The 17104-nt window shown below is 35.6% G+C and overlaps 1 protein-coding gene across 1 annotated transcript in view; it reads right to left on the bottom strand.

Annotated features, from left to right (window-relative positions):
• Positions 1 to 630: 630 nt before the first annotated feature.
• The window catches only part of SEC24D (SEC24 homolog D, COPII component), a 69535-nt gene continuing 53061 nt past the window's right edge, over positions 631 to 17104 (bottom strand). The window contains exons 14-23 of the mRNA XM_034442818.3: positions 15244 to 15360; positions 12633 to 12803; positions 10220 to 10316; positions 9462 to 9607; positions 7705 to 7843; positions 7072 to 7190; positions 4801 to 4980; positions 3645 to 3836; positions 1967 to 2056; positions 631 to 1808 (exon numbers count right to left, since the gene is read on the bottom strand). Of these exons, the coding sequence (XP_034298709.2) occupies positions 1668 to 1808; positions 1967 to 2056; positions 3645 to 3836; positions 4801 to 4980; positions 7072 to 7190; positions 7705 to 7843; positions 9462 to 9607; positions 10220 to 10316; positions 12633 to 12803; positions 15244 to 15360 (1392 nt within the window). The 3' untranslated portion in view covers positions 631 to 1667. The remainder of the gene's footprint in view (positions 1809 to 1966; positions 2057 to 3644; positions 3837 to 4800; positions 4981 to 7071; positions 7191 to 7704; positions 7844 to 9461; positions 9608 to 10219; positions 10317 to 12632; positions 12804 to 15243; positions 15361 to 17104) is intronic.

Genomic DNA, 17104 nt, shown 5'->3' with positions numbered 1-17104 from the left:
GATAGATAAAAATATTTAAAATCCTTTAAGCCAGAATTTTAGTCATTATTGATTGAAAGCCCATCCTAATAGATATCCAATATTAAACTGAAAACCAACCAGGGACATATGGGACCACCAGGTAATCCTTGACCGATGACTACAATTAAGCCCAAAATTTCCATTGCTAAGAAAGATAGCTGTTAAGTGAGTTTTGCCCCTTTTACAACCTTTCTTGCCACAGTTGTTAAGGGAATCAAATTAGTAACATGTTTATTAACGTGGTTGTGGCTTCCCCATTGACTGTGCTTGTCAGAAAGTTGCAAAAGGTGATCACATGACCCCAGGATACTGCAATAGTCATAAATACATGTCAGTTGCCAAGCATCTGAATTTTGATCACATGACCAGGGGAATGCTACAATGGTAGTGTGTAAGTGTAACTAAAAAACAGTGTAAGTCACTTTTTTCATAACTTCCAGCGGTCACTAAACAAATGGTTGTAAGTCAAAACACTATATAATGGCTTAATAAAATGTGAACGCAGCCATTAATCCCCAGATCATGTGATTCCCAAAATGACAGTATAAAACCTGAAAAAAACTGGTCTAATAATTCTAAAGCCGTTAAAAGAGTTGTATATAAACGTGGTTTTAGTCAAATAAAGAACTTTTATTTTAGGAATAAAGTTAACAATAGTATCTTTCAAGTAATAGTAAATTTTCCAGGTCTGGGAAGTTAATATGTTGAACAGGTTTAAATGTTAATTTACTGCAATAATTATCCTTTAGGTAAATTCCAGTAATAGCAGTTGCTACTTTGCTTTTTGCAAGGCATTAAATTTTGCTATGACCTAAACAAAACTATTCCAAATTCCTTAATACCTTCATAGAGAAAGTGTTACAATTCAGTTATGACTCATGTACAGTAACAGGAGTTTGGAGTATGTTAAACAAATCTTTGGCGGAAAGGCCATGTGAATATGTTGAGATTGCATCTGGACATGGTCAACATAAAAATATTTTTTTTGTCCTAAATACAAATTGCATGTAAAAGAATTAAATCCCCCCCACCCACACAAATGACTTCATTCCTCTTTCCCCTTATCAACCCAAGAAATAATTAGTTTTAAAAATATTTATAAAATCAACAGGTGATCCGGAGAGCCACAATTTCCATGGCCCCAATCTTTGGATGTTTTGCTGGGGCTGAATAGTCCACTATTTTGAACTATGTCACTGCACCACAGCATGCAAAATAATAAAAAGTACATTAAATTAAATGTAAGCTAGGAGGGAAAAAAGTTATTGGGTCAAAATGTACAGTAAAAAGGACCAAAAATTATATGAGTAATACAAATCATATATAACAGGGCTTGATGCTTTGCAGTTTATTAAAATGTGTGAAATGAGAATTGCATGTTTTACACAGATTCCAAGATTTCAAACCTTGCCATTAGAAAACTTCCTTTTAAAGAAGGATAAAGGCTCTCCCATAGGAGTTATACCTGAGCAAATATTTGCCTACTTTACATAATTATAGATGGCTACATTATTATGAAACAAAGCACTAATCTACAAAATTAGAAACTGTACAATAAGGTAGCAATATAAAGCACCTTGTGATGGTGGTTGGCCATTCTTGAATAGGTTCCGAACAAATGCACAGAGAACAAACATCAAAATCCATTAGTTGAGAAGCTGACATATTTCTTTATGAACGCAACATAAGAAGTCCACATAAGAAGCTCCTCCGTAGATGTTCTTGTCTTCAATTAAAAACTGCTTGAAAATCATCTCTGGTTGCTCTCGTTGCTTCACAATCAGAATCTTTAAAAAATAGTTTAAGAATTAACGAAACATACAAATGCTGCTTTGAGTCTTATTTCTCAGCTTAATTAAAGAGCAAAAAATGTTAAGGTTATTAAAATGTTTTCAAAGAAGGGAATTAGGCAATCATAAGAGCAACGTTTTAAGTAATCTTTTACCTTCATGGAATAAGGCGTTCTGCTTTGGAGCTGATCTATTATGGACTTCAGTTTTGAAGAATAGGGATTATCCAGTTCTGGAAGACGTGACTACATGTAATGAATAAATACACATACAGACTTAGCACACATGAAAATTGCTATTCTAGAAAAACAGATTGTATGCCGTATGGATATTTGCAATGGATTTGAAAGGCTAAAAGTTGTTGACTTGTACAATGAAACAAGCAAATTATTTGGTACAGAAAAAATGTCCTTAAAATTCTCTGTGAATGTAATTTCATTGACAAATTCATCAAGATGATTGATAAATATTTTATTCGTGATCAAAGATGAAATAAATTACAAGGAAGATTTGGAAGATAAAATAGAATTTCATCAAAACAACTATTCAATAGGATCTATTGGCTGATAGGACAATATTCGCATACAATTTGACACAGCCATTAATAAAGGAATTATTAGATCAATGTGCCAGGCCAGATAAAAAGGCAAATATAAGACAGATGTTAACAAACAGAAGCAAGTTCAGTGGAAGGTTACCAAGATAAGGAAGGAACTGGAAACCAAGTCCTATGAGCATCATTAAAGGATTGTTTATCATGCAGATAAGAAGGCTAAGAGAAGATATGATAGCTGTCTTCAGATATCTAAAGAGTCACACAGAGAACTGAATGGCTTTGTTCCCTTTACCTAGGATTCAGCTGTTTGAAATATACAGGGGATTTGTTTCAGGTTAGTTATAAGCAATTTCCTCACATTAATAGATGTCAACCAGTAGGATAAATATCCTTATGAAGTGATATACTTCCCTTTGCTGGAATATTCAGAGGTTGGATACTAGCTATCTGTCTAGAATGTTTCAGCAGCTCTTGCAATAAGCAGGTGATAGGACTAGGCAATCTTTGAGGTCCCTTCCAACCCTTATGATGCTATAAAACTTTTTTAAAAATGGAATGATAATGATATGCATCCAATTCACATTACTTTCAGCACTGTAATTTGTGTGCTTTATACTGAAAACTTACCTATACATTAATCAATCCTGGCATATTGCATCTTTGCAATTCAGACTGGTTTCAGGGAGAAGGTAGTAGAGGCTTTGTTTTTGGAAATCAATAGACTTGCAAAATAACTTAGGTATAGAAACCTACCCACTTTTTCTATGCGTGTTTCTACACATCTGCATTTTCATCTTTATAAAGGAGCAATGATTTCAAGGCTGCATTGTTCATATCATGTCATCTGGCACTTGCATCATAGTTTGGAAATGAAGTACCGTGTTTCCCCCAAAATAAGACCCTGTCTTATATTTTTTTTGAACCCCGAAATAAGTGCTTGGCCTTATTATTATTTTGGGGCCTGTGGAACAAGATGGGGCTCCTCTTGCTGTCTTACCTGATTTCCAGCTCCATTGTGTTTCTTGCCATTGTGTGCAGGGAAACAAGTTGTACCGTAAAAAAACACTTCTCATGAGTTCAATCAATTAATTCCAACTTCTCGAATTTCCACCCCTTCACTAGGTCTTATTTTCGGGAGGGGGGGCTTATTTTAGCACATGCACTCAAAAGCCCGGTTGGGCTTATTATCCAGGGAGGTCTTATTTTTGGGGAAGCAGGGTACATATTAAAAATAAGCATTCAACTGCTCTTTCTCAAATACATAAGACTATACTCACAGCCTCGGTGTTGACGTGTGCAAAGGAAGGCACGTTAAATATCCCTTGGATAAGATCTGGTGGGGCACTGACTCCAAGCCATAGAAACACATGTAGAGAATTTGCCAATAGGAATACTCCTCCTTCAGAGAGACGTTCTTCTGAGCAGCGAACAGCAGGAGGAATTGTGTCTTTACTTACATCCATGGAATGCTGTGGGATAAAATTTAATAAGATTCACTGCATGTTTTTTTTTTTTTTAAAAAATCTGAACAACTATGAGAGTAAATTTGATATGATTTAAAGCATGAGGGTCAAAAGTAGGAACCCATGAGTTCTAATCCTGCCTTATACACAGAACTGGCTGGATGCCTTTAGGCCACTTAATCTCTCAGCCCTAGGAAGCAGGCAATGGCACACCAATTACATTCTATGGACTTGTCCAGATAGTTCATTGAACTGAACTTTCCTTTTCCTAATAAACTTGGATACATAGATTCTGAATCAAAGAAATGATGACTATACATCTATGAATTTAGGAGACAGTGTTTCCAAAATTTCTGCATTTTCAAATTCCACATTATGACCACAATGCCAGATGACTATTCCTACATTGGCATATTCTACATCTACATATTATGTGGTATATACAAAGAGTAATGCTTTAGGCACAAAAATGAGTGCAATATTCTTAAGATTAACAAATTTTGCAAAATAATTTATTTTTGATGAAAATATACCTGCAATTATCAGTTTCAGGTTTATGCAAGGGGACCAATTGGAAAAGTTGCTCTGATTTTTCTCTACTCAACAGTCCTGGACAATATTACACAACTTACTATTGTCTGTCTGTTTTTGCCACTGGTAGGGGGTGGGAGGGTCACCAACTACTTGCCTATTGGCAATAGCTTCAAATTAATTCAGAGGAAAGTGTGGTTGGGCAACATGAACTGTGCTTCATCAGTGCCATGATGCTATCATACTTATATTGGCTTTTTACAATCTCTGCGGGCTGAAGGAATTATAATGGTAGAACCACTAACTCAGACCAGATGGACTGACTAGTATCCGCAAGACTATGTTAGAGGTAGCCTTGTGCCCTAGCCTACCATATTCTCCATGTCGCAGCAACTGCCCTGTGATATTGCCCAATATCTGCTGATAGCAAAATACTTACAATTGGCAAAAGCTGTGGATAGAATAAAAGTTGGGTGTTAGCAACATCCATTGACATGACCAGCTGTCTATGAAAAGTTCTTTCATCCGTGGGAATCTCTGACTTGCCCAACAGCACACAGCTTTTCAGAAGGCTATTCATGTAGACAGGAAGTACCTTCATTGAATCAGGAAGAATAAGCTGAAAAAGAAGAAAAGGCATCAGCTAAAATATCTTGCCATTCATGTACTCCAAGTTTTCTCCAGCAGAATTTGCTTCTGATTAGTTCCACAATCAACTGCTTTTGTCTGACAGATTTCTATAAACAAATGGAAGTTTAATTTAAATGGTTTTCCTGTCTTCAAATGTCACAACTTGGTTTATACTTCAATCCATAAATCAGTGTTATGAGAAAAAGTATATTCAATAATTAAAATAAAACAAATACGAAAACCTCTAAAAATATATTCAATTTCTGATTTGTTTTCTCCTAAATATTCTTATTTTGTATCTATAATATAAAGGTGATATCTGCTTTTTGGTATCATATGCATATATTACAAATCAGGGATCACATGATTTAGGACTTAATCTAGCCTGCCCAATCAAAACTGCTCTTATGATCTGATCTTGGTAATTACAAAAGGATAAATTTATCAAGTGATTTGAGCCTGAACAAAGTCTTTCTAATTTTCAAAAATTGTACTTTTTTAAAAATACAGAAGTATAAGCTAAAAATTGAAGTTCAGTTATAAGACAATAAAATATTTTTATTTTATGAAAGAACATTATGTTAGCCATATGCCATACAAAGCATAAAAATTGTTCTGAGATTTATATACTAAATTGCATGTAGTTAAAAACTGCATTGCATTATTTATAGCACAATGACATTTAGAGATTATCTTATCCTGCACATGCAGAGATGCCAAGACTGTTGAAGGCCAAGATTTTAAGCAAGCAGTTCCTACAAAATCCAATGAAAATGCAGCACAACTGTGTAGCACATACGGGAATGATAAATACAACATTTAGATCTTTCCTCATAGTCAGCCTGGGTTAATAATGACCATAAAAGGTGCTAGCTAAAGCTGGAAAATAAAGCTTTAATGCTAAATTCTTTGCTGTGCTTCTTCACTGAATAATTAGGCTTTAGGCAAGTACTATTTTTGTATTGTGGTTTATATTACATAATTTACAGTCCTGGCCACAAAAATAATTGAGTGAAAATGTGAGTGAGGAAAGATGTTTATTTCAAATTGCAATTTATGTCTTTGCAAGCTTATTAAAAATCAGCATAAGCAAGCATAAATTAACTGTAAATTAGTTAACATCTGGAGAAAACAAAGCACAAAATCTTACAATCTTGACTTAGATTCTAAACATTTTGTTCTTTCAATTGAAAAAAAAAATCCATGAAACACAAACCATCCATATCTACTAGTTTAAAATCAATAACCAGAATAGAGAGGCTCTGGAGGCTGGGGACAGCAAAAAACATCACTTCTTGTCCAATTGGCAGTTGGGAAATGGGCCATTTCAGGCCTCCAGAGGGCCTCCGAGGGGGTGGGGAAGGCTGTTTTCACCTTTCCCAGATGCATAGACAGGATCTGGAGCCAGGTGAGAAAGAGAAATGGACCTACTGGGCCACTGCATACCAGGAGCAGGGGGGGGGCTTGCGCACGCATGCGCAGGGTGGGGCGCATAGAATTATGGGTATGGGCACATGTGCACGTGAACCTCCCCCACCCCCCCTCCTGGCACGCGATGGCAAAAAGGTTAGCCATTACTGCTATAGTCCATCACATCACTTCCCTCTTTGTAGACACATTCCAACATACGTAGCTATCCTATTTAAGACCAAAGAATGAAAATCCCAGAACTAAGAGATCCAAGGATCTGCTAATACTTGGTCTTGCTAGAGTTAAGCCTGAGCCCATTTTCCTCCATTCCAGACCTCAACAGCCTCTTTATTTGCTGAGACAAGACTTGACAGTATCATTCTGAAAATTTAGCACCAGATTCTTAAAATAGAGTTTATATTCTATAATAGATTTCTGCAGCATATCGGCTTACAGTCTCTAAACTAATTTAACTATAGGGAGTGTGGCAGAAGGCTCACTAATGTTCACAAACACCTAGTCTACTTAAAGCAAAAAATAAAATTTGCATATTAAACCCTATGGAGATGCAATATTTCTGAATTTGGTATCACATATTTTTGCTTATATGTTAAAATAAATACCCAAATAATGCTCAAATAAAACTTCTAAAGCTGGAAATATAAAATACCTGGCTCACTGAAGATGGACTAGCACAGTTCTTTCTGTAACATGCCAACATGCGAGCTGTTTGATTCACCAGGATCTCACGAACAGTCTTTAAGGGCTGGCTGAGAATGGCTTTATAAGCTATCATTATATAAAGAAGTGATAAAATATGTTATGTTAACCATTATATCTTTTCACAGGAGAAAAAAAAATCAGACTTCAGATATTAAAAAAAGTTTCATCTAATTTACCCTTTCTAAACAGAGTATAAAACTTCATATATTAGATTTAAATTATAAACTGTGTGAAAATTATTCACCTTGCATCCATGGTCAACCACAACAAAAAATGGCCAATATTCTTGTTCCAATGCTATCATAGTGACTTAACAATAGTGCTCTATTAATATCACTATAATACATAGAAATTCTGAAGTATGAACTTCATGTATCCAGGAACTTAAATTAGATATATTAAAAGCATTCAGCAACTATTGTCAATTTACATCACTGTCTTGTGACAATTTCTTATATATATATTTGACAGGAATTGATTATTTCTGATTTTTAATACCGTGTGTTTTATCAGATTTTAAATGTCCACTGTCACTTTCCAGCCTCCCTCCCCACTCCCAAAGCATGTATTATAAGCTGACCTGATTTTGCAAAGAAATTTACTAGCGCATCAGTCTCACAGCTCTTGTAGATATCAGCTAACTGGGAACTACAACTGAGTCCAATGTTATGTATGCGCAGTCTTCTTTGACCAGTCATGGATGTGTAAAGGACTGCACACTGCAATGACAAAGTCAAGATGATAGATAACTTAAAATGGTTAAGTTACTTGCATTTTCTACAAAAGTATTTCAACTTGTTTTTAAAACAGTAATTTGAGACACTGACTCAAAAAGTGTAATTTATTTATTTATTATATTTATTTATGCAGCCACCTATCTCACCATTGCAACTTCAAATGGCACACACAAGGTTAAAACCTAGGTTGGCACTGTAACAGAGTAAGATGTGAAATATTACAAGTAGAAAAATTCAGGTAGAGTTTTTTCTTTTGAATATGAGTCCAGATGAACCAAAATAATAGTAACATATTATAATGAGTTGGACCAAGAACCATTTTAAGGCAGCATTGCTTAAACTGACTTCCAAGGTACTTCACAGAGGCCTTCTCTAGCCCTACAATTTGACATGCCAGGGACTTACCTATTTCCTTATTCACAAGTACTTTATACTTAAAATTATGTAACTAAAGCCTATGAATTGCAATATTTGTTCATTGATTTTTTGTCATGTAATAGTTTTCCCAGACTTAGAAAATTAAATGTCTCTTTAAAAATTATTATAGATTTTTCTTGACTTACACTCTCTTTCATTTAGTGTACCTGACTCTGTCCTTTATTCCAAAGAAAGGCACTAATCACTTTGGTATGTTGGAGCTTGACATAAGGGCATATTGTACTAAGGAATGGGGCTTTCTTTGCCTAGAATCACTGTTTACCACCCTTACATGAGGATTTCTGATATTTCAAGGTATGTGAATAACTATAATAGTAGCAAAATGTTGAAATAACTTTAGAAATCGCTTATAACCGGCAGGAAAAAAGGAAAGCAGCAGTCTTGACAAATAAGTCTTCATTACCAATTAAGGTTTAGGGTTTACCTAAATTTTAAAGTAAAGGATGTCTTCATCACTTTTAAAATAAAAAAGCCCATAAACCATAACTATAAAAAAGGCCCACTTACATTTGCTTTCAATGCTGCTGTGTTCCCCTACTATGACAGCAGCTGAAGCAGCAAGTATTGTAAAGATACTAAGAAATAAGCTAAGACAACATGTGCTCATCTGAAGCAGGAGTTTATTGAAGGTGAGTGGGAGTTTCTCTACTGTGATAAAGATTCATAGTCCTGTCGTAAGCAGCTAAGCTTCAGGAAAACAGAAGAGCACTGCATGAACAAAACAGCTAGTTGTGTTAACTGTTGTCAGCAACCCACAATGATCCAATGAAAATTCCAATGCTACATTTGGCATATGTCAATTATGGTAAAGCAGTGGTGGGTTGCTCCCGGTTCAGATCGGTTCTATAGAACCGGTAGTAAAACCGGCAGGAGACTCCGCCCACTGATCTGGATGTCATCAGAAGCAATCTGCGCATGCACAGAAGAGCGCGCGGGCATGATGTGAACCGGTAGTAAAGGTAAGTAGAACCCACCCCTGCAGTAAAGGTAGCCAGAATGATGGCATTTTCACTGAGGTAAATCACTGCTCATATGTTAGGGAAATCATATGGCAGCGCAGGTTGTGCAATACTGCCTGTATGTACCAATTATGCATAACGGATCTACAGTAATGGTCATCCAGAAAGACACCAAAGAGGCATGTGACCTAGGAACTTCTTACCTGGATTAAAGCCCCACTATCTTCACTCAATTTATCATCATGCTTGAACTCCACAGTCACAGCTTTGTCACAATCTATTGCTGCCAGTTCAACATCTGTGGTATTGTTCATGTAAATAGCTCCCAGGAAATCTGTTGCTCTAAAACCTAAGTCAGGATAAGAAAAGAGTAAGTTGTACAGTTAATAAAAGCAACCAGCATCATTTTTGTAATAGGTAAAATAGCTGATAGCTTTAAAGGACATATTCCCCTACTCACCCACCCAGTGCCATTCTTAGTACCAGTCTCTATCCTCTTTAATGTGAGAAGTTGATTTGTTAAAAAATAAATACTACAGTCACCTTACTCATAAGAAACATTAACCTGAAACCAGCAAAAAGTCTCATTATTCGTAGCTGAAGCAGCAATCTGGAACCTTACTTTCAAAAAGAAAAGTGTGCTTGAAATAAAGACTGCTGATCATGACATTTTTTTCAAATGATCCACTATAATTATGCCAACAGTGATGGATTTATTCTGTGCTATGTAATTGAATGTTTCAGGAAGAAACCTGGGTGGTTTCTCATCTAAAAAACCAAGCCAAATCCAGAATGCATTTGGAAAGATTTGACAGATTTGACAGCGAGGTTTACTAATTCCCAATGCTTCACATTTTGTTCCGGGGGTGGGGGGTGGGGTGGGGTGGGGGAGACATATTAAAACTATCTCTTAAACAGAGTAAAACAAGCAAATAAAAACCTCTATAGTAATCATTATTACCTGTGCTGGTTCGAATTCTCATAATAGCATCAAAACCCACTTTTTTTTCTATATCCTTTCTCAGGTCATTGAGAAATTGATGGCTGTCAGAATGTATCTAAACAAAAAGAAGAGATTGGGAAAAACTTGACTAAATAATGACTACCACTGGATGGCAGCAGCACAACATAAATAGTTTAAGGATATACTGTAAACTGTTAGGAATGAATAGCACTAAATCACTCCTAAATAAATAATTTATTTAGTTAATACTTGCAGGCCTTTCACATTCTCACATGGTCATGCAGATTAAGAGAAAAATCAAACTGCTTGTTATACATAGAGAAAAAAATACAATATTAGTAAAGAAAACCTATTCTTTTAAAATAGATTGATGAAAATAACAGATATTTATTATTATTAAATAAATAAATTATTATTATTATTATTATTATTATTATTATTATTATTAAAAAAAACAAGCCAACATTAGAGTAAGCATGTATTTTATGTTAGAAATTTGCTGCATATTATATTCCCAGTTCAATAAAATAATTGTAATTTTTTCATAATTTTACAAGATTATGTTGCGCATTGTCATCATAAACCTAGGGAACGTATAGGAATGCAAAAAAAAAAGGTGTAATATATAATTATTTAACATCAGGAAAAGGACAGAAATGCCACTAAACATTAATGGTTCTTGTGAGTCTAGCACTAATAAGCAGAGAGGGACATAATCCATATATTTCTTTATCCTATTTGGAATGGAGAAGAAAATCAGATTAAAATTTTAGTTCTAGTTGTACAGAAGGCTGCAAGACAAACATTTTACTCACTACTTATAGAAATATGTATTGCATTCTTCTTTATTTATCCCTATAAATGCTTGAGATTTCTCCTATTTTTCCACACAATATTGTGAAATAGTTTGGGCACTGACTATGTCCTGTCAAATTTTTAACCCTAATCTTCTGACTGCAGATGAATCTGGACCTTTATCACGTTGGTCCTTGTTCAACACCTTAATTACTGCATCACATTTTCAGAGGTCTTATCATAAGATTTCCCAATGCCCAAACACCACTTTACATTTATCCTACTGTAGGTGAGTTGCTCTCTTGGTAATCTGTACGTCCCATTAGAGTTAGCTTAAATGGTCAGTGCCAAGGACTGTCGGAAGTTAAATAATTCTGCAGCATCTTCATATAGAGGAATTTCACAGGAAATTGGTAAGCATTTGGGGGAGGGGGGGAAATCCCTTCACTAACAAGATAATTTTATCTTACAAGATTTACATTCTATAGGCCCTAAACCCTTGCCTTTTCAAATTAATACCCTGATGCCAGAATTATTATAGTTTTGTTAGATAGCCCTAATTCTACAATATATTTTGAATATAACAATACTGGAATCTGTGTTTAATCTGCATGTAGTTAATTAATTTAGTTCAGTTAACTGGATGGAAGTTATCCCCTGCAGTTAAAAAAATTCAGGGCAAAGTGGGTGGGCTGAGATTGGGAGTGGGATATGAAGGCTATTATCCTGTGGGAAGCTTTCCAGAACAATATTTTAAGAAGGATTTTAGGACGTCCCCAGCATATTTCTGTGCCTATTGAAGGTGGAAGTTGCATAACCTGCAATCTTGAACAGAGAATTCGTACTGTATTTTTAAAAAATAGAAACTGATTTCCTATGTATAGATCACTGGGACTACCACATAAGCTTGCTGTTGGCAAATTGTCATCAGGTGACACAATAGTGCTTATGACTCTTTTATCTACTATGCATGCATTTCATTTTAATACATACCATACATACCACCATACATACATATATACATACAGTACATACAGTTAAAATGCATTGAAATCTTGAAAACCTGGCAAAATTTAATGACATTGCAAGAAAGAATCAGTTTTTGCTACTTACATTTTTTACTTTATTTTTGCAGCTGTTACATAAACCAGATAGTCAAGGCTGACTCCTAATGTAATTCTACTTGCAACTTGACAACAGAAATGAAGGGAAGGGGGAGGAGAATGCTTGGAATATATTGGCAGCTGGGAGGGAGGTGAGGAATTTATGTGAGCTGTTGGCATCCTGAGAAGCTCATGATACTTCAAGGCCGTGCGATGGGAACCTTCTGAAGGTGTAGACTGTTTTCCAAAAATAAAAAAAATGTGGACAATGGGTGGCCCAAATGGGGAAAAGGGCTGTTTTTTGCACGAAAATCTAACTAACTAACTTCACTTCTTCTGTGCCTATATGAATCTATCGATAAAGTTATACTCTTGGTAAAATAATGTTCCAGGAGTTTCTTTTGCTGCATATGCCAATGGGACGATTGGCTCCATCTACAATATCATCTGAGTGATCTACAGACCTCAGGTTGCAAACTACTGAGACAAAAAAAGAAGCTTTTGTCAGTTACCTGAAAATTATTGTACTTATACAATGTTCCTCCAGTATGAAAAGTCACAAAGCCCATGGAAGCAATATCTGCATACTGGTTTGGGAAAAGAAACAGATTTACACAGCAACCGCTGGCAACACAGTCTTTGGCCAAGGCCTCATAAATATTTGTCTGGGCCTGAAACAGCGTCTGGGGAATATAGAAGAATATAAAAGAATTAAGCATTCTAAGTAACCAGCAAACAAAAAAACAAGATGTTGCGAAAAATAAGGAGGCAAACAAAAATATATATGAAATTAAAATATAGTTTTAAGAGCTAAACAATTTTAACAAGCATAAAGCATTAACCAAAAAGGCAGTTGCAGGTTTTCTTGACAAGAATATACTATCTATTTCAGATACTAATCAAATATCTAAATGTATTAAGAAAAATTTAAGTACTTTGCACACAACTATGTTCATTAACGGGAATAAGTAGTCTTCGCTTACCAATGGTTACTAATTCGCTTCGCTTACTAATTTTGTTAACTCTGTTGCTAAGCAATGAGATCGTAAAGTACAATGTTATGTGACTGCGATGATTTACGACTGCAGTTTGGACAGTCCAAGTTGCCATCATAAAGTGAATCCCATGCAGTCACAGCATTCTGCAATCACACATTCGCCATTTGCAACTTCCGGCCAGTTTCTCTATTAACTTTGCTTGTTGGAAGCTGGCAAATGGCAGTTACATGACTGTGAGATGCTGCACTGTTGTAATTGTGAGCTGGTTACCAAGAACCTGAACTGCAATCTAATGACTGCAAGGATGCTGTGATGGGTACAATAATAGGACCTGTCATAAATCTCCCTCATTCAGTGCCATTGTAACTTTCTTTGCTGAAATGAGTGGATTGTTAAGCGAATATTACCTGTATATATGACTGACACAAATTAATCATTTGAAACAATTTTTTTGTGACACTCAAATGCAACTGAAACTCTTCTGTGAGCAGAAGATGCTGCTGGCTAAGCCCAGAGAAGGTTGAAAGTTCTGCTAAGGTTCCCCCTCTCCTAGTAAACTCCTTATTGCCTTCTTGATGAATTCTCCCAGAGAATTCTTAGTATCCCTAAACAACTAACCCTTGCCCTATCTCAAAGGAGGGCAATCATTTTTAATTGAGATAGCTCAGGCAAATGATCCAAACCTTTACATTTTACAGTAGGAGTTTTCCACCCAATATTTACTTTCTTCTGCCTCCCAAGCAAAGGTAATTTAAAAAAAGAGAACCTTACATATCAGTGTCCAAACCGACATGGAGATATTGGTTAAAGAATAGATCTTTAAACTGGTTGATTAGGAAAAAAACCCACTTTCCAAGCCAAGAAAATACCAGTCAATGAGTTAGAGGCAATCCCTAAGAAGGGCCTATTCTGGTGCAAGAATTGAACTGTTGGAATCCATGGCCTAATATGGGAGTTTCCCTCATTTGCCATATTATGAAAGGATCTATATATGTTTCCATGTTTTATTTGATCATTAATTGTATGCTACTTTTGGAGTTAGATATCTAAAATTCCTACTACAATGAATAGCTCACTAGGACCTGAATCATAGATTCTTCTATTTCCTCTTAGACTCTAATATATATGCTGTTAGCAGAACTGCAAAGTTGATAAGACAAAGCAGTGGAGCTAAGAATTTGTTATATTGAAGGTCATGGTATAATGTAAAGGCGATGTATTTATTCGAACATTAATTCTTTGTATTTAACCAGATATGTATTTAATTATTGTATTTTCTTTTATCTATTTTATAAATAGGATTTACATTTTATTTTAAATATGGTTATAAACTAATCAATTATCTCTCTATCTCTGTAATTCTCTGTCCGTCCATTTCTCTCTCTCTCTCTCTCTGTCTCTCTCTCTCTCTCTCTCTCTCTCTACCTACCTAGCTATCTAGCTATCATCATAGTAAACAGCATACATATAACCTCCTATGCCCAAATAAATAATCCACACTATATCTTAACCTGATAGCCTAATTCATAAAATGTTGGCCAATGGCTAAATTAATATGACATGCTGAACCACAAATTACTCATCTGCATTTTAATCTACCATAATATTCCCAGCTAAATGAAAAAGCCCAGCACCACCGTAGGAAGTTCTCCAAAATTCTCTTCTTTTTGCTTTTGAAATAATTTCTGCAACTAATTTTATTTGATCAAACTAAATGAAAACTAGTAGAAAAACAATGCAAATTAATTTATATACTTGACAGCAATACATCCTAAAACAGAGTTCAAAAATATTAACAATGCTGGAGGTTCATATCACAGTTGTTAAGCTTTATATTTATTACTACTACCTAACTACTACAGTACAATGCAACATTTATCCAGAGCTATTTTCATAGTTTGTTATCATTGCTAACTGGATGAATTGCATACCTTGGAAGCTTCTCTTGGAGTTTGTGTCAGTGCTATTGAGTCAGAATTCAATAGTGAAACCATCTTGATTGCAACTGTCTCTGCTATACTGAGAATTAAACTGACTATATTATGCTAAATTCTATTTGTATGATTTGTATGATGAAATGCAGAAACACGTTTACTCTTTTATACAGCAAGTTGTAGAATTATACCTTCTCTTTTTCTGTATTGACCAATTTCCTATCATCTCTGTTCTTCAGCTTCCCTGGTGCCTCTGCAGTTGGCAATGAAGAGTGGAAGATAAACAGTTTTCCAGCGCACTCTGCTGCCTGTAACAAAAATAGAAAAAAAGTAAGAAACAAAAATGACCTTTATTCTCCTGCAGATATAAACTTCTGAGATAGAGCCTTATACAGTTCTGTTATTTCAGTATAAACTCTCAGCGACTTTATAAACTAAATAGTCCATTTGTTTATAGTTTGAACTTCATTTGATACCCTAAAACTTCACCTCTACTACCACAAGAAAAAAAAGAAAGAAAAGAAAAGATCTAGTATTCACAAAAAATCAACATAGTACTATCTGGGTCATGGATGCAGTTAAAATGTTCTCTCTGTGTGCATCTGTGTGTAGATACATGTGTCTATACATTAACAGGCACATCAGGAAAGCCGAGACTGTCCAGATGCAAAATTTAATTCAGTTAAACTTGAGTGCCTTAGAATGCACTGATGATACTACCTAGTTTGGGTAATGAAACCAGGGGTGGGTTCTAAATTTTTTTTACTGCCGGTTCTGTGGGCGTGGCTTATTTTGTGGGCGTGGCTTGATGGTCATGTGACAATTATTTAGGATTTAGCAGAGATACTGGTCTACCAGGCTTTTAACTGCTTGCAGAGCTGTACCGATCTACACATTTATTTTTTGCAGGCACTGGTCTACCCATTTATTTTTGCAGGCACTGATCTATTCATTTATTTTTGCAGGTACTGGTCTACTCATTTCTTTTCTTTTAACACTGCTCAGCTGTAGGGTGGCCCTTTGAAGCCCCACGGCAAGAGTATAAACAGTTTTTTTTCCCTCTAACCATCAGCTGGGACTCAGGAGGCAGCAATAGATTAGGGGTGGGGCCAAATAAAAGGTAAGAATAATGCGGGGGTGGGGGGGCACAGGGGGGTGCAGGGGCAAAACCGGTTCGGTGATGTCATATCATCACCGCTACCGGCTCGGGAGAACCGGGCCGAACCGGAAGGAACCCACCACTGAATGAAACGTCTGCAAAAAAACAACCAACCTCAGAGAGGCCCCAAAGATCCGTCATTTCAACCCTGTGCTGCAAATATTTTCCTTTATTGATTCAGTATAGAACACAGGGTTTACTTGAGCCTGCAAAACCAGTGTGGGTTTATCTTAAAACTGTTAGAGTGGATGTACCAGTTTAAACATCTTTATAATGTAATTAGCTGATGTACATTGCTGTAATAAGTTTATTCAACTGCACTTTACGGGTGCCTGTACAGGCCAGGTCAGGGAAAAAAATTAACAAGAGTTAGTGGGACTCTATTGTTGTAAATGTAATAAAAAGTATCTTGAAAGCTTTCCCAATTTTTCCTGTCTTCTCAGTCTTCCTCTGAGTAGTAACTCAGAATTACAGACTTTAAATCAGTTTCTATGCTTCCTACTTTTCCAGGGCTAAGATTTCTTGTACAGTCTCTTTTATCAGTTAATAGCTCTTGAGTTTCTTCACCAATGTTAACTCTGACTCTCTCTACAGATTGCCACACTTGGATTAAATAAAGAAGCAAAATAAATTCACAACATTTGTTTTACTTCAGAAATATTTTCCTAAAGTACCTGGAATACATAGACATATACTATCCATCACTGATTATTGGGGTTTACTTGGTTTTTTCATGTTATTCACAGAGCAATGAAGAAGCCTGTACTTAAAGAAATCTGTATTTATTTAAACATAAATGTCCACTGAATCTTATCAAGGACTGAATTATTGATTGTTTAAATATGAAAAATCCAAAAAATGTATGATGTCATATTTTTGCCTAAATCATGATT

Source organism: Pantherophis guttatus, chromosome 8 (assembly GCF_059756535.1).
Source record: "Pantherophis guttatus breed Tessera chromosome 8, ASM5975653v1, whole genome shotgun sequence".
Classification (NCBI taxonomy): Eukaryota; Metazoa; Chordata; class Lepidosauria; order Squamata; family Colubridae; genus Pantherophis; species Pantherophis guttatus.
The sequence above is the reverse complement of the archived record's forward strand: the minus strand, read 5'-3'. Positions and strand labels throughout refer to the sequence as shown.